General features: G+C 50.7%; 1 protein-coding gene and 1 long non-coding RNA gene across 2 annotated transcripts; one reads left to right on the top strand and one right to left on the bottom strand.

The window, feature by feature from the left end:
• Positions 1-919: 919 nt before the first annotated feature.
• Positions 920-22,552, bottom strand: LOC110255311 (cytochrome P450 4A24-like). Its single transcript, XM_084965173.1, has 12 exons — positions 22,339-22,552; positions 11,215-11,356; positions 10,501-10,545; positions 9,895-10,022; positions 8,776-8,900; positions 8,251-8,405; positions 7,712-7,818; positions 7,437-7,627; positions 7,190-7,323; positions 6,225-6,289; positions 6,003-6,079; positions 920-1,944 (listed from the first exon to the last, which is right to left on the bottom strand). The coding sequence occupies exons 1-12, from the start codon at positions 22,513-22,515 to the stop codon at positions 1,776-1,778; spliced, it is 1,515 nt and encodes a 504-aa protein (XP_084821299.1). The 5' UTR covers positions 22,516-22,552; the 3' UTR covers positions 920-1,775.
• LOC146402991 (uncharacterized) lies at positions 1,989-7,069 on the top strand. Its single transcript, XR_014808404.1, has 2 exons — positions 1,989-4,151; positions 4,734-7,069. It is a non-coding gene; the product is annotated as an uncharacterized LOC146402991 (long non-coding RNA).
• Positions 22,553-24,129: the final 1,577 nt, after the last annotated feature.

Genomic DNA, 24,129 nt, shown 5'->3' with positions numbered 1-24,129 from the left:
CAGCAGGCATATGGTGGCATCACCCCACAGGAGAGGATGCAGGGGGGTCTCCTGTGGCACCCAGGGGCCTTGGCTGGGAAGGACAGGGTGGGGATCAGAGGTGGACCCTTGTGCAGAACCAGTAAGAGAGCAGGGGTGCTTGCAGAGACGCTGGGGGAGAGTGCAAGGGGCCTGGGGCTGGTCAGGGCCCAGGGATGGGGGAGAATAGACCAAACCCAGTCTCCAAGAGAGACCGGGTGGAAGAGGCCCCTCCTCCCTCAGGGTGGCCCAGCAGACAAGCCAGGGCTACAGGGGCTGTCCTGTGCGGGAGGGCCCACTGGCTGGTCTCTGCCTAGGGTCTGACATCGTCTCACACTGGCCAAGACTTGTGGCCACCTGGTTGCTGCCTTGTGACAGCTGCCCACTTGTGCCACTGAGGAGCCTGCTAGCCCTATGCGGGAGGAAGGGCTGATGGGACTGGTGACATGGTCAGGCTGGGTTCTTGTCCAATCTCACTGGGAATGAAGCACTGAGCCGCTGAGCCCTCACTTGCCCCCAGGCCTGTAAGGCTTTCCTGCTCAGGAGCAGAGGGGCTCTGGCTGGGCCCCACTCTGAAGAAGGTGGTATGAGGAAGCCACCGCGGAGTAGCAGGGAGGGGTAGGCTCCTTCCTGACAGGTGACAGGTGAGGGGTGACAGGTGTGAGCTTCTCCCCTTTGAGCCTTTGGAGACGAGCCCTTTCTCCTAACTCAGCTGCATCGGGAGCCTCAGGCTCTGGGCAGGGTGTGGGGCCTCAGGGCCCCAGGGTGGGAGGTGGCAGGGGCACTGGGACACGCTCAGCCTGCTGGGGTCCTCCCCTCCTCATCTCCTCTGTCTTTCCTCCCTTCCATTCCTTCTCTCTCTTCCATCCAGCCATCGCCTCTCAAAGGAAGACACACAGACTCCAGGTGACACAGCGAACTTTATCAGGGAGTCGGACAGAAGGGAGGCCACGTGAGGGACAAACATGTAGACCCCCAAGGCACGGGACAGATGGGGGCCCAGAGTGATGCTAGCCACCCAGGATTTGGCAGGCTGAGCAATGGCTGCCCAAGGCATCCACTTGGGATTCTCGGAGCGTCAGAATAGCTGTGTTTTCTCTGAGTGGGCCCGTGAGTCCACCAATGCCCTTATGAAAGTGCAGGTGATGTGAAGATGGACCTAGAGGGCCATTTAGAGATGGCACTGGATTTGAACGTGGAGGAGCCTCCAGGCGCCAAGGAATGCAAGGACTGCAGCTCTCAAGCCTCAACAAGGCAGAGAGAGAGAGAGAGAGAGTTTCTCTCCCATCCCTACATAGGAGTCCTGCCAACATCGTTGCTGTGGTCCAGCCACACCCATTTCAGACGTCTGATTCCAGACCCATCAGAGGGTGGTTTTGTGTTGTTTTAGTCACTAAGCTTGTTGGAACTTATTGGAGCAGCAAAAGGAAATGAATCCATGGACAGACAGAAAAGCAGAAAGGCAGAAGGACAGGGAGAGGGCAGACCGACTGGAGGACGGCAGGTGGTGGCTATTTAGGTGGACAGGCAGAGATCCGGGTGGTTCAGAGACAGATGGACAGATACACAGACAGGGAGCCTGGAGAGAGGTGAGAGGGAGAAGGGCAGAATGTCCGATGAGGCAGGAGGCAGGGCATGAAGTCGCCTTGCAGGTGGCCCAAGAGAAGGGGGCAAAGAGGCAGGGGACAGGGGAGAGGGACAGCAAGACAGGGTGGCCAGCAGGAGGCCTTCAGAGCTTGTCCTTGTCCCCCCAGCGGTTACGGGAGCTTGCGGAGCTTCAGGTGGATCCCATTTTTGGAGTGCAACACAACTTCTGGAATGACAGTGGGCTTCCTGGAGGGATCTGGTGCCAGCTCAAAGCGGAGCAGAGTCAGGGCCACAGCCACCTTCATCTCGTTCATGGCAAACTGCTTCCCAATGCAGTTCCTGGTTCAGGGAAGAAAACAGAAGGAGAAGTGCTGTCAAAGCCTGTTCTGGGCAGGGCCGGCTCAGGCCCCTGAGCGCTGGCCAGAAAGAGGGCATTCAGGGCTGTCCGAGTGACCCGGCCCGACCCCCTTTCCTAACAGGTCACACTGGTCTTGCTGCCCAGCCTTGGTCCTGTTTGCTGTCCTGATTGGGTGATTTCCATTCTTCTATCTTCCAAGTCAGTAATTTGTTGCTCTGCGTTACTCATTCTGCTCGTAAGTGCCTTTAACTCCGCTTGCATCTCCGCACGTTTTCTAGGTTTTCTTGGCCCCTCCTCATGTTTGCTAGAGCCTTTCTAAAGTAATCTGCGGTCATGCTTATGTCTGGTCTTAATTCCTACATATTTGCTCTTAATTCCTTCAGCATTTTCACCATCTCCTTTTTGAACTCAGTGTCTGATGGACTGCAGAGGTCGGCTCCATTGTTTGCTCCTTCAGGTGAATCCTCCTGCTCTTTTAACTGGGACTGGTTCCTGAGCTTCTTCATTCTGCTTACATTTTTCTTCATCTGTGAGTTTAGGGAAAACAACTCCTGTAGGCTTGGTGGGCTGTTCATATGCAAGCGCGCCCCTGGGTATTTTGTGAGAGCTTGTCCTTTATTTTTGGCTGAGGGTTTGGATGCTTGGTCTCTCTGTCCTCACTGTGCACAGGCTGTGATCTCCTTGATAAGGTGCTGTGCATGCTTCCAGGGACGCTGAGGCCATGGGCAGAGCCAGTGTCTGGTTGCTGGGCCCTTGACAGTGGCAAGGACCCGAGGGAAGATGGCACAGGCTGCTCCGGGTTGCAGGGCCCTGGGAGGTGGCACAGAGTCTCAGGCAGGTTTAGGCAATTCCCGGAGTGTTTGGCGGTGGCATTGGCAGTGGCAGGGCGGGTGCATTCCCAGGGGAGGAAGAGCCACAATACGTGGCGTTGGGTTGCAGTGCAATCCTCTGTGCCTACCTCTGAGGTGATTGGGTTGCCCGTCCACAGAGCCCTGGTGGTGGCGGACCATGCTCAGCTCTGGCTGGTTTGCCCCCATCGGCTGTAGAGCAGGCAAGAGGCACCCCGTTGCACTTCTCCCACGTAAGAGGTGCCTAGCCACCCAGAGCCCTGACCTCCAAGCATCTGCGAGTGCCCAGAGAAAGACATTCTTATGGTGGCCTGCCCCTCTTCTTCTCATCCTCCCCAGCAAGAGCACCTCGCTTCTCCCATGGGCCCAGACCTCCTCCTATTTTTTCTTGGTTGTGGCACCCTGCTGGCCAGCCCCTCTCTAGCCCCCCAGGCTGTCTGCACACAGCCAACACGAGTCCTTTCCCCAGAAGCAAACTGCCCTCTGGAGCCTGAGTGTCAGCGCCCAGCCCCCAGGGGATCATCCCAGGCTGTGGGGTGCCAGGAGGTGGTACCGGTGGTCTGCACGGCTTTCTCTCGGCTTTGCCCTCTTCAGTCCAGCTGTTGCACTTTTCTCTGTGACGTTGAGGTCCCTGCGTCTTGGCTGATCTCTCTGACAGTTATGTGGCTTCCGAGGGTGTGGGTTCCTCTCCTCTTTCACAGCTCCCTCTCAGGAGTGCTGGTCCCATCCTGATTCCTTTCTCTTTCTCTCTGTCTCATGTTTCCCCCTTTTGTTCTACCCACTTATGTGGAGGGGTTCTTGCCCTTTTGGGAGGTGGAAGGACTTCTGCCAGCGTTCAGTAGCTGTTCTGTGAATCGTTCAACGTGTCAACGGGCAACGTGTTTGTGGGAGCAGGTGAGCAGGACGTCTTACTCCTCTGCCATCTGGATCCTGCCCAGCGTTTGTTTCTTGACTGTGAACGCTTGGAGGCAGGGCCAGGGACTCTGGCTCTGTGTTCGCATCTCCAAGTGACATGGATAGAGTAGGACAGTTAGTTATACAGGTGCTTGCCAAAGTCCCCCAGGAGGGGACCACAGATAGAGAGAAAAACCCAGGGAACTTTGGGAGAACACTGCAAGTGATTAATCGCTCAAGAGAGGCACTGGCGTGTTGTGAAATGAAGCCGAGCTGATGAACTGTGAAACCATAAGTAAATACAGGAGCTACGCCTCAGGTTGGCCAGTGAAAGGTAAAAGGCCTGCATTCAAGTTCATCGAGATCATGAGCCTTGGGATCAAGGACAGGAAGTTCCGGGGAGGATGCTATTCCAAAGCCGGAGACTCTCTTTCTGGGAACCTGAGGTGAGTCAACCTATTTTAGCGTATGTTACCACCCTTCCGCAGTTGGAATAAGCACCATGGCAGTCCTGGTTGGACCTCAGAGGGTCAAGTATTCTCTTACAGGCTAGGAAGGAGGAGGGAATGCCGTCAGCCTGCGGTCTGCTAGAGAATGAGGAAGCGGAGGGTCTTTTCGCACTCGCCACCTCCTTGGATTATAAGGATGTAGCCCACCCAATCCTCGGGGCTGACCCTTCTTGCCTGGCGGCTCGTATTCCTCACAAGGGTTCTACCTTAATAAATCTATTGCTGGCCTATCACGGGGTCTCTTGATGAACTGCTCCTGCTCTGAGGCGCAAAGAACCTGAGTCTCAGTAAGTCCAATACTGGGTGAGTGATTTTATTTTTTAAAAAATTGGCTTCAAGTCCCAATCTGTTTTTAGGTTGTTTTTGTTCGAGGTATTCAGGTTTCTGAAGCACAGGGTTTGGCACCCAGAGAGCGGCTTGGTAAATAGTTTTATGCTTGAATCAAGCTAAGGATGGTGAAAAAACCTCTCAGTGAAATAAAAGTCCATGTCATTTTTTTTTTTTTTTGTCTTTTCCTAGGGACACAGCCACAGCCACGCCAGATCCAAGCTGCATCTGCGGCCTACAGCAGAGTTCACAGCAACAGCTGGTCCTTAACCCACTGAGCGAGGCCAGGGATCGAACCCGCAGCCTCCTAGTTGCTAGTCGGATTAGTTTCCACTGCGCCACAATGGGCACTCCTTTTTTTTTTTTTTTTTTTTTTTAAATTCAATATTTATTCTGACCTTAGAAGTGAACAGCCCAGTACCACCGCCCTCTAGTGACAGATTCAGTGTGTGCAGACAATGTCTACAAGGAAGGCCTGGACTCTTGATTCACACATTGACTACTTCACAGAATTATGGATGAACTTCAAACTTGTTTCTGCTAATGACAAAGGTCTGGAAATTACCCTTTCGTGGGAAGCTCTGCAGCCTTTGAAGATTTTCTCAGCAGTCACTTTGGAGCCTATCACTCCGCTCAAGCGCTATTTCAAGTGTGCTTTATAAGGCACCTTACAAAGGCAAGTGTCGTATCCAAAGAGAATGTAATATTTTATATTTTCTCTCAAAAGCACTTGATTGCCCTGCGTTTCCTGCCTTTTCTTTTTTTTTTTTTTTTTTTTTTTTTTTGCCAGCGTTAGGCTATGTCGATTCTGGGATTGTAGCATATAACTCCCGCTAGATACAAAGAAATCTGCTGACTGGAAAAGGTGCCAGGGCTATGTGAATATTAATGCGCTGTCAAAATTTTGTTGGGAGAGAGCGCAAAATAGAGAACCCTGCAGTGGGCTGGAAACTGGCTTCAAGGGGCAAGAGTCACCGTTCACGTATTTGGCTTGAACAATCAGGACAGGGAAGGCAGCTGGAAACCCAAACCCATTTATATCGCAGTGAGACCCTGAGCGTCAGATTGGGGAACGGAGCAGAAGGGGCGGTGGGCTGGGTCAATAACAGGCGAAGAGAGAAAATCACCTTTAAGGTAACTGAGATTTGTGTAAAAGAAACATCTGACCTTCATATTTCATGAAAAATTCTACGGCTGAAAAGGCACACGCCTAAAGCGAGGAAACCCCCAGAACACTTTGGAAAGGCCACTGACTCGGAGATGTGTCCGGCCGCTGGGAGAGTCCGGAGGTCAGGAACTGGGGGGCGTGCTCTGAAGGCCTTTTTGTACATGGACACAGCCTCCTTCTCAACACACCAACATAAAGGGCATGACGGCACGTAGCACATATGGACACAGGTGGGGACAGACGTGGGGTCACACCCAGAGACACGCTGCTGACCCAAGTCCAGAGGGGCTCACCTGGATCCTCCTGAGAAGGGCATGAAGGCATGGCTGTGTCGAGCAGAACCCGGTGCAAACCGGGATGGGTCAAACTCCTGCAGAGAGAGCACAGGGGCCAGGAAAGTGGCGTCAAACTCCTCTCAGCCACAGCGGACAAGAATCCCAGAGAAGGAAGGAGCGGGAGGAGGTGTTGCTCTGGGGACAGCATCCCATCCCTCCTCCCGGGGACCCTCCTCATACCTCTGGGTTCGGCCACACCTGCGGGTTGTGGTGAAGGCCGTAAATGGAGAGCGAGAGGATGATTCCTGTGGGGAGGGCAGGGGGTGAGAAGACTGATGGTTCCCGTGGCAGCAGGGGTTCTGTGCCTGCACAGAAGACTTGGCAGCCGCCATGAGAGCCACTCCCCATCACTCTGAATGAATGAGGCTGAGGCAGGGGAGGTGGGCTGGAGGTGACAGAGCAGGGGATCAAAGACCAGGAGCCCGGAACCATGACCCAGCCCTGAGAGGCCAAAGACCTGGAGGCTTCCTTTTAGGAGTGACTCGGGTGACAACTCCCACTTGTCAAGTGCCATCCGGGAGCCCCTGAGGAATAAACATTGACGCATCGACTCCTCACAGCAGTCCTCAAGGAAGGCACTCCTACCCACGTGTCTAGATGAGGACCCGAGCCTCAGAGAGGCCATGCGGCAGGTCTAGGACCCCACGGCCGGGAGGTGGCAGGGCTGGGCCTCAGTCCCAGTGGGAGGTGAGCCAGTGGGTGGCCTCCAGCCGTGGCAGGGCTCTCAGACCTGGTCCTCAGCTGCTGTCTGCATCCCCCTGAGGGCTCCTCAGGGACTGGCCACCTGACCTGGGGACAGTGGGTTCCCGGAGCTCCCTCATTTCTTGGACCCCTTATGGAATGAACCACATCTTCCCCTGCTTTTGTCTCCTTGTCTCCCAATTCTTCAGGTCCCAGGGAAATTGAATCTGAGGGCTCGATGAGAAGACGCCATTCTAGGGCTAGCATTTGTATGCTGAACTTTTGCTGTGTTCAATTTCTATATCAAGCATTTCACCACCGCATCCTAAATAGAGAGTCAATATCAATTAACTTGCGGCAGGAATGGGTCTGCAAGTGTGGCTGGTGGGCAAGTTCATGTGGATGTCTGATCTCCCATGTTTTCAGCGAGATGCTGAGGTTAGTGGGTGTGGTGACGCTCATACCTGCAGGTAAGGAGCGTCCATCAGGGAAGGTGATGGGCTTGCTGAGCTCTCTGCCGACGCTTGGTACTGGCGGATAGAGTCTCAGGGCCTCCTTGATGCACATGGTGGTGTAGGGCATCTGGTCCAGGTGGTCCCTGAACAAAGGCCATCCTGAGGCTGGGCAGAGTTGGGGAACGGGGGAGTCTCCACTCGCTGGGGGTGGGGGGTGGGCGGTCCGTGCGGGGCTCTCCGTCTCTGGGACACTCACCAGGTGATGGAGGTGCCGTCCCCCAGGAGGCCTTGGATCTCCTCCCGACATCTCTGCTGATGCTCAGGGTGGGAGGCCAGAGCATAGAGGATCCAGGAGATGCCACTGGCTGTGGTGTCATGACCCTCGAACATGAACGTGTCCACTTCGGCACGGAGGTCGGTGTCCGACAAGCTGTTCCCCTTCTCCATCTGAGGAGGCAGGGGGAGAGTGCAGCTTTGCCCCTTCCTCTGTGCTTCTGGGCAAAGCCTCAAGCCTATGCCCCCAACACTCACTTGGGCAAGGAGGAGGATGTCCAGGAAATCCAAGTGCCTCTTCTTCCTCACGTTCTCCATCTCTCCCTGCTTTTGCAGCTGCGCCTTCCGCAGCTGGATCACTCGGTCTGTTTTGGAACAGCGGTTCCCAGGCTGAGCTGAGAGCTCCGGGGGCCAGGTATATCATCCAGGGTATCCCCACTGCCCCTCGTGGCCCAAGTTGGGTGTTGGGTGGATCAGGATGAGGGAGGTTATGGTTTGGCATGTCTGGGCTGAGACTTCCAGCCTCATGCGACACAAGCCAGGATTCCCCCATAACACAGGTCCTAGGGGCTGATGGTACTGGGTCTGAATCAGCTGTCACCAAGCAGTGACCCATGAAAGTCCCTGCACAGCACCTGCCACCCTGACATCTTAGTCCCCAGTCCCTATACCAAGGAGACAACCAGTGTGGCGATGTCTCAGCTGCTGAAAAGGTCACAGGATACTCTCTTTACCTCAGGGTCAAGGCCAGGAATTCCCGATGATGGAGGGGAGAAATTCAGAACTAGAAGCGGAACCTGTGTGTTGATGGGCTATCCTGGCGGCACGGTGGCTCTTACGGCCTTCAGGGCTCAGCCTGTAGATGATGTCATTCTGGAGAAAGGCACTCTTCGTACGGGTAGAAAAGAGATTTTTGAGATCCCAAATGGCCTGGATGTAGGAGTGGGAATCCCTGAAAGGGAGAGGATGAGAGGAGACTTTACTGGTGGGAGACCTGAATTGGAGAAGGAGTAGGGCTCTAGGGGGAGGTGTCAGTCAGTGGGGACAGGCAGCACTGAGGCCGTTGTCCTTCTGCCGCACAGCCCTCCAGACCCTCTGCCCTTCACCAGTGGCCTGAGTGGCCAGGCGTCTCCCTGTGTCGGGGATCAGGATGTGTGACTGAGTCTGGGTTTGGTCTGGGCTGGAATTTGCCCGTGGTGGGGGGCTCCCTGCCGAATGATGCCTTTTGTGCTGAAAAGCATCCCGCTGTCCCAAGTGCCTGCCAGGGTGGTCCTCCCCAGCTGGTGAGAACAAGCAGCTGCCACTGCAGGTGTGTCACTGACCCGTCTGTCTGGGTGCTGCCCTGGTGGCTGAAGGCGCACTTCATGATGGTGTCCAGGGTCATCAAGGAGACGGGTCCCACGATCTCCAGACGTGGGTCCTGGGCGACGAGCTGCTCCCACTTGTCCTGTGGTGGGAGGGGGACAGTGACCCTGCTCTGCTCTGGTGCTGGCAAGGCCAGGCTCTCTCTCTGCCTCTCCACGTCTTCTGATGAGATGTCTCAACTTTCTAATGGTGTGTGTTTCTCACCTTGAGACTGTAAAGCACGTGAGTAATCTGATGGCTGTTTCAGCCCTATTACATAATTATACGGTTTGTGTGTGTGTGTGTGTGTAATTAACTAATTCTGTTCTCTTCTATATATTCCTAATGAGTTCCAAGTTTTAGGATCAGTCCATGATGATAACCTCCTTTTGGCAGATCTGAAAGCAGAGTTTCTGACAGGACGAGGGGGGATCTTGTGTGTCCTGAGGTTGGAACTGGCCATAAGACTTCCAACATCAGCTAGTAAATTTGTCAAGGCAAGAAAACGCCTAAGGGTCTATACTGGGGCCCCTAGGAATGGACACAAGGTCCTTCTCTTCCTTTCACTCATCCAGTGCTAGCTGAGGCCTGGTGGTCCACCGTCTAGATCGGAGGTGGTGTTTATCGTGGTCCAGCTCCGTGAGTGTAGACCTGGCTACATTTCCTCCCACGGGTGACTCACTTCCATTCCGAAACCCTGGCACTGAGGCCAGAGTCCTCCTGGGCAGCATCCTGGCATCTACTCGCTGCCCCTGAGCTGCCTTCCCCAGGCCGGCCATTGCAGCTTACCCTGTGATCCTGAAGAAAGACCCTTGCTCTAGTCCACTTTGTGGAAGAGGTCGTGATTGTCAGGGAGTCGACCCTGAATTCACCACGACCATTGCTCCCAGGGCAAGGAGCAAATTGTGGATCCAAGCTGGTGCCTGGGTGCTTTTCTGTCCCATCCCGTTTGGGGGAGCCCCATTTCATAGCATGTTCTTAGCACCTCATTCTGGAGGCCTGCCTGATGGCTGCCTGAGGGACACAAATGTCTGAGAGTGGACTCTGTGAGTTGTGCCGGGGTTGAGTGTGTTCAGGTGAGACAGGGATGGACTCACCAGCATCACTTGGACAGACTTGGCCATGAGACCTACGTAGGGCTTCAGGATGTCATAGTGGAAGGCTGGGGTCAGCATCCGCCGACGCTGGAACCACGTCTGCCCATTCAACAGGAGCAAACCACAGCCTGGGTGACAGATGGGGGTGTGTGTTGGTCTGGGAGACGTGATCAGATGGGTGACCAGGGACAACTCGGGAAGAAGCAAGGGTTTTCGGAGAAGGCACATCATGGCAAAGGCAGGAAAGGCCAATATACTTCACTTCAGGAACGTGAATGGCCCCCAAGCCTGGTCATCAAGCCAGAGATTAGGGCAGCTCCGAGATAAAGGTTCTGAAGATATACGAGTGCAGGTGATAAAATGACCTAAATAAAAGTCATGCTGAGAACTTTGGAGAGGCCTCAGAAATGATGCTGAAGAGGGTGAGCTTCAGGAGGACTCTCAGCACCATTTGGAAGGGTGGGGTTTGTATCAGAGACGAGACTTTATTCAGAGATGAGGGTGGTAACTCGGTGCCAGGCACCTGTTTTTCTCCACGATCCAATGAGGCAGCCCTTGGCAAACCTAACTGGTGCGGGGACTACATGTATATTTAGATGTACTTACCAATCCAGGGGATCAGCAATCTGTAGACAACAGAAGTCTTGGGGTCTGAAAGGTAAGGAAGGAAAATGGAGGGGACGAAACATGGCAGGCAGCCCTAAGGCAGCTGTGGTCCAGACCAGGGCCTGCCAGCCCTTCCTGATGAATGGCAGCTGGCAGTCTGTCTCAAGCCACCTCCCACTTGCCTCCCCCGCCCCCAGTCCAGACTCTCTCTGTCTTGCTGGTCCCCGTGGGCTCAGGAAGGCAGACTCAGTGTCCCAGCAGAAGAACACCCACAGGACTGACATGGTGAATTGGCAGGAAGCATAACCTCTGTCCTCAGTGTCATAGCCTAAGACGGAATGCCATGGTTTCCCTATAATTAGCAGTGTTGTAGCCACCCCATGACCCAGGAGAGGCAAGAGGGAGACGTGCCCAGTGGAAATCAGTGTGGATGGGGATTGTCCTTCAGATCTGGCGTCATCTCAGTTTGGTTGGAAGAAAGAAAGAAAGAAGGCAGGAAAGACAGAAGACAGAAATGAGCTCCACCCAGCTGGTTAAGCTTTCACTCTGAGCAAATTCTGTTGGCGTTGGCCTGCCTTGTGGGCTGGGAGAATGTTTGGAAGAGTTGAGGCATTGATGGCTGAAGTGTCAGTCCCTCCTGGAATTTCACAGACCCAGGGCCATGCACCCAGGAGGGAGGGTTTTCTCCCATGTGGATGGGGGTTTCCCTCTCACCTGATCTCGCCAGGACCACCTTCATGTAGTCAGGGTCATAGACCAGTACCATGGCTCTTGTTCCCCACCGCCAGAGAGCACAGGCACTTGGGTATTTCTCTACCCTTTTCAGGAGGGGTGGCAGCTCGCTTTCCTCTTGAAACTGTCAGCGGGAGAGAGATAAGTCAAAAAACCCCTTCTTCTGGCTCCAGGGCTAGGGAGGAGGGCAGGAGGGCTACAGGGAGATAGGTGTGGATCTGTCAGCAGGACTAAGCCTTCAGAACTGTTTCTTATGACCTGGGCTCTGATCCAGACCTCGCCGGCTGTCCAGCCTTGTCCTAGGTCCAGATTCTGTCCCATTGTCATGAAGAGCCTTGTATGGGCCATCACCCTGTACTGCCTATAGAAACTTACATCAGGGACCGACTCCCTGGTGCTGGAAACCTTTGGAAGTCATGTGTCCGGCATTTGCATAGACTATTGATGACAATCTTGTATTACTCTGTAAGCATTTTTCATACAGTTTGCTCTTTTAGGGAATAAAATGGATCATTTTTAAAATGAAATTTATATACTAGTTGTATTTTACCATACTCGTTGTTATATGTTTTCAATATTATCCTAGTACACATATAAATTTTTTTTCGAGATAATCATTCACTTTTTTTTTTTTGGTTCTTTTCATTAGAGTGTGTTTAGTGTTCCGTTAATTTCTAATGTACATCAAATAGGCCCAGTCACACTTACATATACATTCTTTTTCTCAGACTATCCTCCGTCGTGTTTCATCACAAGTGTCTGGATTTAGTTCCCTGTGCTATCCAGCAGGATCTCATCGCTAGTCCACTGCAACGGCAATGGTTTTGCATCTATTAACCCCAGACCCCATTCCTTCTGACCCCCACCTCCTCAACCTTGGCAAGCACTGCTTTGTTCTCCAAGTGCACGAGTTTCTTCTCTGTGGCAAGGTTCGTTTGTGCAGTATTTTAGATTCCAGATATAAGTGACCTCATATGGTATTTGTCTTTCTGACGTACTTCACTTAGCGTGAGAGTCTCTCGGTACATTCATGTTGCCGCAAATGGCCTTATTTCGTTCTGTCTTTATCATTGTGTATCTATACCAATTCTTCTTCTTCTCTTGTTTTACTTAATGGATTTCATTGCTTTTACAGGTTACAACAATCATCATAACCAAACCCTACAGCATGTCCACCGCCAACCCTCGGTACATCCCCCCGCCCCCCAACCTGTCTCATTTGGAAGCCATAAGTTTTTCACAGTCTGTGAGTCAGTATCTGTTCGGCAAAGAAGTTCACTGTGTCCTTCTTTTAGATTCCACATGTCAGTGATAGCATTTGCTGTTGGTGTCTCATTGTCTGACTGACTTCACTCAGCATGCTAAATTCTAGGTCCATCCACGTTGCTGCAAATGCCATTATTTCTTTCCTTTTAATGGCTCTGTCGTATTCCGCCGTGTGGAATCCTCTTTATCCACTCCTCTGTCAATGGGCATTTAGGTGGTTTCCATGTCTCGGCTATTGCAAATAGCGCTGCAATGAACACTGGAGCACACGTGTCTTTTTGAGTCATGGTTTTCTCTGGATAGATGCCCAGGAGGGGGATTGCTGGATCAAATGGTAGTTCTATGTTTAGTTTTCTGAGGAATCTCCAGACTGTTTTCCACAGTGGTGGCACCACTTTACATTCCCGCCAACAGTGTACTAGGGTTCCTTTTTCTCCACACCCTCTCCAGCCCTTCTTGTTTGTAGACTTTTGGATGATGGCCATTCTGGCCAGTGTAAGGTGGTACCTCATCGTGGTTTGGATTTGCATTTCTCTAGTAATGAGTGATGTTGAACATTTTGTCATGTGTTTTTTGGCTGTCTGTGTGTCTTCTTTGGAGAATTGTCTGTTTAGATCTCCTGCCCATTTTCTGATGGTGGTGTTTTTTTTTTGGTATTGAGCTGCAGGGGGTGTTTACCAATGTTTGGAGATGAATCCCCTGTCGGGTGATTCATTTGCAAATGTGTTCTCCCATTCTGTATGCCACATCTTCTTAATCCATCCATCGGCCAAGGGCCATGGAGGTTGTTTCCATGTCTTGGCTATTGTGAATAGCGCTGCAGTGACCCTACAGGTGCACGTGTCTTTTTCATGGGAACTTTTGTCTGGAAATGTGCCCAAGCGTGGAACTGCTGGGTCATACGGTCATTCTATACTGGGTTTTCGGAGGAACCTCCATGCCCTCTTCCATCGTGGTTGTCCCAGTTTACACTCCCACCAGCAGTGTAGTGGGGACCCTTTTCTCCACGCCCTCCCCAGCGTTTGTTGTTTGTTGTCTTGTTAATGATGGCCACTCTGACTGGTGTGAGGTGGTACCTCAGAGTCGTTTTGATTTGCATTTCTCTAGTAATGAGTGATGCTGAACATTTTTTCACGTGCTTGTTGGCCGTCTGTATATCTTCTTTGGAGAAATGCCTGCTCAGGTCATTTGCCCATTTTTCAGTTGGGTTGTTGGTTTTTTTGTTATGGTTGAGTTGTCTAAGTTGAGTGTCTATTTTAGAGATTAATCCCTCGTCAGTTGGATCCTTTGAAACTATTTTCTCCCATTCCTTAGGTCGTATTTTTTTTTTAAAATATGGTCTCCCTTGCTGTGCAAAACTTGTCCGTTTGATTGGATCCCAATGGTTTACTTTTGCTTTTATTTCTGTTGCTTGGGAGTCTGACCTAAGAAAACATTTGTATGGTTGATGTCAGAGAATGTTTTGCCTATGTTCTCTTCTAGGAGCTTGACGGTGTCTTGTGTTATGTTTAAGTATTTAGTCCATTTTGAGTTTATTTTTGGGCATGACGTGAGGTTGTGTTCCAGTGTCATTGATTCAAAGGGGCTGTCCATTTTCCCCAGTACCACTTGCTCAAAAGACTGTCCCCCCCCCATTTTCTTTCTTTCTTTTTTTCTTTGTTGTCTTTTTAGGGCCCCACCCACGACTTAGGGAGTTTCCCAGGCTAGGGGTCAAATTGGAGCTGAAGCTGCAGGCCTACACCACAACCACAGCAACACAGGATCCGAGCAATGTCGGCGACCTACACCAAAGCTCACGGCAGCGCCGGATCGTTAACCCACTGAGTGAGGCCGGGGACCGAACCTGCATCCTCATGGATGCTGGTCAGATTTGGTTCCCCTGAGCCACAGTGGGAACTCCTTTCTCCCAATGTATAGTCTTTCCTCCTTTGTTGAAGATTAATTGGCCGTAGGGCTCTGGGTTAATTTTGGGGTTCTCTCTTCTGTTTGACTGGTCAGTATGTCTGTTTAGGCACGAGTCCCACACTGTCTTGGTGACTGTGGCTTTGTAATATTGCCTGAAGTCTGGGAGTTCTGCCTCCTGCTTGGTTTTTGTTCCTTAGGATTGCTTTGGCAATTCTGGGTCTTTTATGGTGATACAAATTTTTGGATTGTTTGTTCTAGTTCTGTGAGGAATGTCACGGATAATTTCACAGGGATTGCATTGAACCTGCAGATTGCTTTGGGTAGTATGGCCATTTTAAAGATATTGATTCTTCGAGCCCAGGACCATGGAATATCTTCCCATGTCTTTGGATCCTCTTCAATTTCCTTGATTAATATTTTATAGTGCTCAGCCTATAAGTCTTTCACCTCCTTGGTCAGGTTTGTTCCCGGGCATTTGATTTTTTGGGGTGCAGTTGTGAAAGGTATTGTATTTGGGTATTCCTTTTCTAATATTTCATTGTTAGTATACAGAATGTTCCTAGCATTCTGTATTCTGTGCTAATTCAGAATGTTGATCTTCCATCCTATTACTTTGCCGAATTCATTGATCAGTTGGAGTAGATTTTGTGGGGAGTCCTTAGGCTTTCTGCATGTAGTATCATGTCATCTGCATACAGTGACAATTTTACCTCTTCTCTTCCAATTTGGATAGCTTTTATTTCTTCTGTTTGTCTGATGGCTGTGGCTAGGACTTCCAGCACTATGTTGAATAAGAGAGGTGAGAGTGGGCATCCTTGTCTTGTTCCAGCTTTCAGTGGGAAGGTGGAAGGGGCTCAGCTTTCCCCCACTGAGCGCTATATTTGCTGTGGGTTTGTCACAAATGGCTTTCATTATGTTAAGGTATGTCACCTCCATACCCACTTCGGTAAGAGTTTGTTTTGTTTTTGTTCTCTTTTTTCTTTTCTCATGAATGGATGCTGGGCCTTTTCAAATGGTTTTTCTGCATCTCTGGAGATGATCATGTGGTTTTTGACTGTCCTTTTGTTAATGTGGTGTATGGCACTGATTGATTTGCATGTGTTGAACCATCCTTGTGAAAGTGGGATGCATCCCACTTGTTCCTGGTGCGTGATCTTTTTTGTATGTTGTTGGATTTGGTTAGCTCAAATTTTGTTGAGAATGTTTGTGTCTGTATTCCTCAAAGCTATTGGCCTGCCATTTTCGTTCTTGGTAGTGTCTTTGTCTGGTTTTGGTATTAGGGTGATGGCGGCTTCATAGAATGTCTTTGGGCATGTTCCTTTTTCTTCAAGCTCTTGGAAACGTTTAAGAAGGATGGGTATAAGTTTTTCTTTTTACGTTGGGTAGACTTTGCCTATGAAGCCATCCAGTCCTGGTGTTTTGTTTGTAGGGAGTGTTTGTCATTCATATTCAATTTCGCTTCTAGTGATTGGTTCCGTTCAGTTGATCTGTTTCTTCTTGATTCAGTTTAGTGGGTTGTGAGTCTCTCAAAAGTTGTCCATTTCTTCTAGGTTGTCAAATCAGTTGGCCTGTAATCGTTCACAGTATTCTCTTACGGTTTTTGGTTTTTCTGCAGTAACCGTGGAGATTTCTCCTTTTTCATTTCTTCTTTTGTTTCTTTGGGTTTTTTCGCTCCTCTTCTTGGTGCGTCCGGCCAGAGGTTTGTCAATTTTGTGCTCCTTTTCGAAGAGCCAGCTCTTGTCTTTTGTTGAGTTTTTTCTACTGGTTTTTGAATCTCTATTTTATTGGTTTCCTTCCTTCTGCTGACTTCAGGTTTTGTTTGTTCTTCTTTTTCTGATTGATCTAGGTGGTGGGTTAGGTTGTCGATTTGAGATTTTTCTTCTTTTCTGAGGAAGGCCTGTGTCACTATGCACTTCCCTCTAAGCACTGCTTTTGCGGAATCCCATAGATTTTGAATGGTTGTGTCTTCATTGTCTTTTGTCTCTCGAGGTATTTTTTTAATTTCCTTTTTGATTTCCTCATTGACCCACTGGTTTTTAGCTGCATGCTGTCAGTTGTTTTTTCTCCTTTCTTTTCCTGTGGTTGCTTTCTAGTTTCATGCCCTGGTGATACATCAGAGAAGATACTTGAAAGAACTTCTGTAGTCTTCAATTTGTTGAGGATAGTTCTCTGCCCCGGTATGCGGTCAGTCCTTAAGAATGTTCCATGTGCCCTTGAAAAAAGACTATTCTGACTTTTTGGGTATGTAATATCCTGAAAATGTCCACTAAGTCTATCTTTCTATTGCATCGCTGAGGATCTCTGAAGCCTTCTCGATTTTCTGCCTAGAGGATCTGTCCACTGATGTGAGTGGGGTGTTAAAATCTCCTGCTATGGTTGTATTCCCATCCATTTCTCCTTTTTTGCCTGTTAGTATTTGCCGGATGTATCTGGGTGCTCCTATATTGGTGGCATATGTATTGAAGGTTGTAACATCCTCCTCTTGCATGGATCCTTTTATCGTCAAACAGTGTCCTTCTTTGTCCTTCTTTCTGACTTTCACTTTGATGTCAGTTTTGTCTGAGTATTGCGACTCCTGCTTTCCTGCCTTGTCCATTGGCATGAATTATCTTCTCCCATCCCCTCACCGGCCACCTCTATGTGTCCGTTGCCCTTAGGTGAGTCTCTTGAAGACAGCATACTGTAGGCTGTTGCTGTTTTATCCAATCTGCCATGCTGCGTCGTTTGTTTGGAGCATTCAGACCGCTGGAGTTCAAGGTAATTATTGATAGGAATGTATTTATTGCCATTTTAAACCTTGTTGATTCTAGGTTTCTCCTTTGTTCCTTTCCTTTTTTGGCTGGGTGATTTCCTTTTATTTTACGGTTTTGTCCTTTTCTGTTTAGTTTTTGTGAGTGTAATGTGGTTTGGATTTGTGGTTGCCCTGTTTTTCCAGTATGTTAACCCCCTCCTCTATCTGCTTGCTTAACCCGACAGTCATATAAGTTCAAATATATTATTTAAAAAAGAGTCTAGATGTTCTTGCTTTCCTTCCCCACGGTCTATGATTTTGAAGTTTGATTAACCCCTTCGTGTTTGTCCTTCTCCTGTCCCTTGTCCCTTTCGTAGTAGGTTATCTTTGTCTCCCTTCAGATCTGTATGCTGGCTTATTGAGGTGACTGCGTTCCCATTGTGATTTCCTCCCTCCCATTTCTTTGTGCTTCTTCTTTAGTCAGAGACGCCCTTGCAGTATTTCGTTTAGACTGGGTTTAGCACTTCTTTACTCTTTTAGCTTTTGTTTGGTGGAGAAGTTCTTTCTTTCTCCTCCTATTCTACACGGTATTCGTGCTGGGTAGTTTGTTCCAGGCTGCATATTTTTCCCTTTTAGAACTTCGAATATACCTTGCCAGTCTCTTCTGTAGAGAAATCGACGGATACCCTTACGGGGGTTCCCTCAGAGTTAACACTTTGTGTTTCTCTTGCTGCCTTTAGAATCCTCTCTTTCCCTTTAACTTTTGCCGTTTGTTATTCTGTTATGTCTTGGTGTGGGCCTTTTTGAGTTCAACGTCTTTGGAGCCCTCTGTGCTTCCTGTATCTTGGTAACGGTTTCCTTTAGGTCTGGAAAGTTTTCAGACATGATTTCTTCACATGTGCTTTTAATTCCCTTTTCTTTTTTCTTCTCCTTCTGGAATTTCTATCATGCATCGATCGGCCTGCTTTATATTATCCCATAGATCTCTTATATTGCTTCATGACTTCTCATTTGGCTTTCTGTCTGCTGTCCTGACTGGGTGATTTCCATTATTCTATCTTCCACGTCACCGATTGGTTCCTCTGCACTATTCCTTCTGCTTTTTAGCGACCTTAGCTCAGTTGGCATCTGTGCAAGTGAATTTTGTAATTTTCCTTGGTTCCACCTTGTATTTTCGAGTTCCTTTCTAAAGTAATATGCGTTACTGCTTAGATCCACTCTTAATTCTTGATGCTCACCCTTGATTCCTTCAGGATCTTCACTATCTCCCTTCTGAACTCAGTGTCTCTTAAGCTGCAGAGGTCTGTTTCCTTGTTTGTTGCTTCAGGTGAGTTGTCCTCTTCTTGTAACTGGGAATGGTTCCGGAGCATCTTCATTGCACCTATATTTTTCTTTTTCTGTGAGTTGAGGGACACCCACTACTGTAGTCTTGGAGGGCTATTTCTATGCCAGAGCACCCCTTTGTATTTTGTGGGGGGTTTCCATTCATTTTTGGCATGGGAGTTTAGATATTTGCTGTCTCTTTCTTTGGTTGTGAGAAAGCTGGTATCTCCAGGGTGCTGAGTGTGTTTCTAGGGAGAAGGAGGCACTGGGTGGGGCCAGCAGTCCGTGCCTGGTTGCTGGTCTCTTGCCAGTAGCAAGGAGCTGCAGGAAGATGGTGCAGGCCACTCCTAGTTGCAGGGCCCTGGGACATGGTAATGAGCCTCAGGCAGATTTAGGTGGTGCCTGGAGCATTTGGCAGTGGCAGTGGTAGGGTGGGAGGTCCCAGGGGAGTGAGAGCAACAACAGGTGGTGATCGATCACAGTGCCCTCCTCTGTGGTGCATTTGAGGTGACTGGGACCGTAAGAGGTGCCTGTTCATGGGCCTTTAGTGGTTGTGGGCCTGGCCCGTGTCTGGGGTCAGAGAAAACTGCGGGGGCTTTCCCCTGTTACCTGCAGACCATGCCCAATGCACCCAGTCCTGCTTAGCCCACGCAGGAGGTGTGGCACTGGCTGCCTTTCGTTGTGGGTTCCTGGGAAGTGACATTGGTAAGTATGTGTGGGCACTGCCCATAGTGTTGGACAGCGGCAGCAGCAGGGTGGGTGTGTTCCCAGGGGAGTGAGAGCAACAGCAGGTGGTGGTTGGTTGCGGTGCCCTGTGTTTTTGCCGACCTCTGAGGTGACTGGGGTTGCAGGTGGAGCCTATTCCCAGACCCCTATGGGGGGCAGGCCAGGCCTCCTTCTGGTTTCTGAGATGACTGCTGTAATGTGTCCCTGCCACATGTAGTTCACACAAGAGGCACTGTGTCGCCCTTAGCCTCCCCGCTTCCCTTAGCTCACCCAAAGATGCCTGGCCACCCGTGGCCCACACAAGAGGCCCCCAGCCTCCTGTAGCCTGAGCAAGCAGATTCTCTCCATCCATAGCCTGAGCCAGTGGCACCCCACCCTCTGAGAGTCTGCGTGTGAGCAGGGAAAGACATCCCTATGGCGGTCCACCCCTCCTCCTCTCACCCTCCCCAGCAATGGCGCCTTGCTTCTCCTGCAGGTCCAGATCTCCTCCCGGGTTCCCTCGGCTGTGGCATCCACTCCCCAGCCCGTGGCACAGTGCTCCCTGGCCCCTCAGGCTGTCTCCACACAGCCAACCCTGGTCCTCTCCCGGGAACTGACTTTCAGAGACTGAGTCTCAGCACCCAGCCCCCGCCCGAGTGTCTCAGGCTGTGCCATCTGGGGCGGTGGTACAGATGGTCTATGCAGCCCTCACTCTGCTTTGCCCTCCTCAGTCCAGCTGCTGAGCTTTTCTAGGCGGCTCTGAGGTCCCTCCATCTCGGCTTATCTCCCCGTTGGAAAGGTGTCTTCCCATGACGTGGGTTCATTTTCCCTTTAACAGCTCCCTCTCAGGATTGCTAGCATCCTCGTGATTCCTTCTCTCGCTCTCCCTCTCGCTCTCTTTTCTTTTCTTTTACACAATATGTGGAGGGTTCTGTGCCCGTTTGGGAGGTTTACGTTCTTCTGCCAGCGTTCAGTAGATGTTCCGTGTGAATGGTGGCACGTGTAGATGTGTTTTGGGTTGTGTTTGTGGGGGAAGGTGAGCACGACATCTTACTCCTCTGCCGTCTTGATCCCTCCTACCATAAATGTTTGTTTATAATAAATTATGTTTAGGATGTATATGGCTAAGTGAAAAAAAAAATCCCAGTAGTCACGTGTGTGTATAAAGTTATTTTACTTTATAAGCGTCTAGGCAGTTGTAGGACAGAATCTGTATGTATACATATGAGAAGGGTGTTGATTTAAGATTTTGATGTATGGATTTCTTTTTTTCTATTCGCCTGCACCTGCAGCCTATGGAAGGTGCCAGGCTAGGGGTTGAACTGGAACTGTAGTTGCAGACCTGTGACACAGTTGCAGCAGTACTAGATCCTTAACCCAGTGAGCAAGGCCAGGGATAGAAGCCTCACACTCACAGATACTGTGTCAGGATTTAACCTGCCGAGTCGCCACTGGAAATCTTGATATGTTGCTTTTCATCTTATTTTCACTTACCAACAGCCAGCAGCTTTTGTGCAATTGCCCCTGCCTTCAGGAATCTTTTGAAACGCCTCCGTGTAGTTCACAAAGGCCTTTGCTTTCTGCCTCTCCCTTCTCTAGCCTTGCCTCCTGACACCCTGGCCATTGCACAGGCCCCGCCACTGGGTTCCCAGAGATGCCGCTGCCCTTGCTCCGTGGTGGCTCAGTCTGCTCTCACTTCGGCGCCTCTGCCCACGTTGTTTCTGCTGCGTGGTGTCCCCAGCCTCTTTGCCACAGAGCAACTGCCTCTCTTCCACTTCTGAGACTCAGCTTTGTCTCTTGCCCTTGGCATTCTCGTCCCCAGGGGGGCCCGGACAGCTTCCATTTCACGGGCTTCTATGTACCCCACAGCCACTCCCTGCCCACTGGAGGGCCCACGCTCCGCCTGCATCCTCTGACAGTCAGGACTTCCCAGCTCTGAGGCAACCTGCCCTCCTGGGGGCCAGGTCCCTTCGTCGAGCACATATTTATTGAGGGTTGACTCCGTGCCAGGCCCTGGTTTGTGGCACTGATTTAGGCTGTGGCTCTAGACCCTTGTCCGTCTGCATCCCCCAGTCTCGTGGAGGAGACAGAAGGATCAAGAGGCCGTGAGAGTAGAGGATCATGAAGGGGTGATGGAAACCAGACAAGGCCACAGGGGCTCACGGAGCAGAGTTCCAGAGGCTGGAATGCACAGGCAGGTGGGGAGGCCCCTGAGCATCTGGGGGTGAAGGAGGTTAGGGAGGGGAAGGAGGGAGGGACCGGGCCAGTGCCTCTGGGCTTGGCAGCTTCCAGTTCCCGTCATGGCTCCACTCTGCTGTCATCAGGCTGCCTGGAAAGAGGGGCCTCTGCTCCCTGCAGTCCCTGATCTCCCCCTAACATTTGTTTAAATCCCAAACCCTTGGTGAGCGCCTCTTTGTGTGGCCCCTTTCTTGACTCTGACCCCCCACCCCACCAGAGCTCACTCTTCTTATGTTGCAACTCAAATGTCAGTTCTTCTTACCTGGTGCCCACCTGGAAACCTGGCTCATGTGTGCCAACAAATTCTCTGAGTTTATGCACTGCAATTAGGAGACTTTAAGCACTGAATTCCCAGTTTGGGAAATCTCTGAGTCCTCACAAGTGAACTAACTTTCCCTACACCTGATTTTACCCTCAACCCCACTCAGCAGGTGACTCTCCTTTCCTAGCAGCTGACACCTTCTCAGATTGCTGTCTGTTGTCTCCAGGGACAATGAGGCAGAGGGCGGGATCCTTCAGACAAAGGTCTGGGCTCCCAGGCAAGCTCAAGGCAGTGAGTACGGCGTGGTACCCCTGGGGCAGGGAAGCCTCTAGAAGACTGTTCTGTGAGAAGAGCTGAAGCTGCTGAGCCTGAAGATGGAGAGACTCGGGAAGGAAGAGCCATTGTCCTCAAAGGGCAGGGCTGCCGGGACAGCCTGCAGATGCACCTAAGGAAGGAGTGTGTGACAGAGCCGAGGACACCAGCCCAGGGTCCTGTGAGCGAGTGAGCTGCCCGGACTGGGATGGGGAGCCACGACCTGAGAGGTGAGCTGGCTTCTTACATGGGGCCACCTGCTAACAAACACGAAACTCTGTCCCTTTGACTTGCTGGCCGTGACCATGCTCCGAGAGTGCCCAGCCCTCCCTGCCCTCCCACTCCCGGGTCCCCTCTTACCTACCTCCCTGCTGTGTCCATAGAGCCAGTGGGAAGGAGGGGACGGGAACTGCTGGAGGGCTTTGAGCAGCCACTGTCTGTGCAGGTAGAGCTGTGCTGCCTTGAGGAGAAGCAGCAGCAGCCCGAGCAGGGAGGCCACCTGCAGGAGCCCAGAGGCACTGGCCAGGGCAGGGACCGTCATGGTGCACGGGCTTCTGGATGGCTGACTGTCCCTGACTGGGGCTGACCTCCCCTGAGCATCCAGCCTAGTCAGGGAGGATGGCCCCGCCCACCTGGGGGAGGGTGGTGAGGAGGGTAGAGGTCAGAGCTGGGCCTCCAGATATGCTAACTATGGAGGAAATAGTGTGCGCAAAGCTTTGTCCGCGAGAGGGACAAAGGCCGTGCAAAACCCACTTTTCCTTCTCCACATCACTCGCCAAAGAGTTCATGAGCATCTGCAACCTGCCAGGCAGTCGGCTAGGTGCTGGGACACAGCTGCGAGCAAAGCAGACATGAACTTTGCTTGACTCCCACACATTCACTGGCTCATTTGCCCTACGTGCAGTAGGTGCGGTTACCTCTATCGTTATCCCCATTTCAGAGGTCAAAACCCATTTCAGAGAGGAGAGGTGATGTAGCCAGAGGAACACGGCCTTTGAGAGTCCCAGCTGAAATCCTTGAGCTCGCAGCCCTTCTCTATTGGACCTCAGACTGCCAGCCTCAGCTGCCTCTGCCAGGTCCCCCCACGGCTTGTCCCAGTCCACTGTGTGGTGGTGTCCCGGGATACTGTGCCAGTGGACGGAGCTCTGGGCTTGGAATCAGGAGCTCCAGTCCCAGGGCAGCCTCACCACACATGCAGCTAACAACATGTACTCTCTGAGCCTCCATTGCTCCTTTGAAAGATGGGATGCTAATTCATTTCCTGTGTACCTCCTGTGACTACTCATTCGTTCATTCAGTCATTCACTCAGCAAATATTTCTCTGGCTCTACAGGTAAAGGCCGAAAATGGTATTAGTACAATAAAAATGACAAAGGTTGTCCTGGAAGAATGAAGAGTGACTGGGACAACCAGGGAAGGGGAAAAGTAAAAAAATTCAGTGGACTTGTAGGGCGAATAGGAACTCACCAGGCAGAGAGTGCTTCTAGAGGGATGGGGCCTAAAAAGTCATGGGCATCAGTAAGTTGCCAGATACCAAATTAAAACTCAGAAGTCAAAGGCATTTCTATGTAATTACATGGGGAGATGAGATTGAGAATTTAGGGGAACCATCCCATTTAGCATCACATCGAAAAGATTAAAACACTTAAGAATAAACTTACCTAAACAGGCAAAAGACCTAGGATTTCCCACCATGGCTCAGTGGAAATGGTTCTGTCTAGCTTCCGTGAGGGCGCAGGTTCTATCCCTGGCCTCAGTCAGTGGGTTAATGATCTGGCATTGCCATGAGCTGTGGTGTACTTCACAGAGTCTACTTGGATCTGGCGTTGCTGTGGCTGTGGTGTAGGCCAGGGGCTACAGCTCTGACTCAACCACTAGCCTGGGAACTTCCATATGCTGTGGGACCAAATAGATAAATAAATAAATAATTAATTAAAGAGAGAGAGAGAGAGAGAGATAAAAGACCTCTGCACTGAAAACTATAAGACACTGATGAAAGAAAGCAAAGATAATACAAACAGATGGAAAGTTTGCAAGAATCAATATTGTCAAAATGAATATCCTACCCAAGGTTATCTTCAGGTTCAATGCCATCCTTATCAAAGGACCAATGACACTCTTCACTGAACTATAACAAAATCTTTAAATTTTTTTT

The sequence above is a fragment of the Sus scrofa genome, chromosome 6 (genome assembly GCF_054392235.1).
Source record: "Sus scrofa isolate SSC_HxYL_T2T_F1_AM1 chromosome 6, Sscrofa_HxYL_maternal_Yorkshire_Landrace_v2.0, whole genome shotgun sequence".
In the NCBI taxonomy this organism is placed as follows: Eukaryota; Metazoa; Chordata; class Mammalia; order Artiodactyla; family Suidae; genus Sus; species Sus scrofa.
This window is presented reverse-complemented; position numbering and strand designations above follow the sequence as displayed.

Bases quoted from the DNA above. Each gene is read 5' to 3' on its own strand.
- LOC110255311 (XM_084965173.1), bottom strand. From the start codon at position 22,515: ATGACGGTCCCTGCCCTGGCCAGTGCCTCTGGGCTCCTGCAGGTGGCC. The intron at 11,357-22,338 runs GTAGGTAAGAGG...TCCCGCTGACAG, and splicing joins TCTATGGACACAGCAGGGAG to TTTCAAGAGGAAAGCGAGCT. The intron at 10,546-11,214 runs GTGAGAGGGAAA...CTTACCTTTCAG, and splicing joins GGTGGTCCTGGCGAGATCAG to ACCCCAAGACTTCTGTTGTC.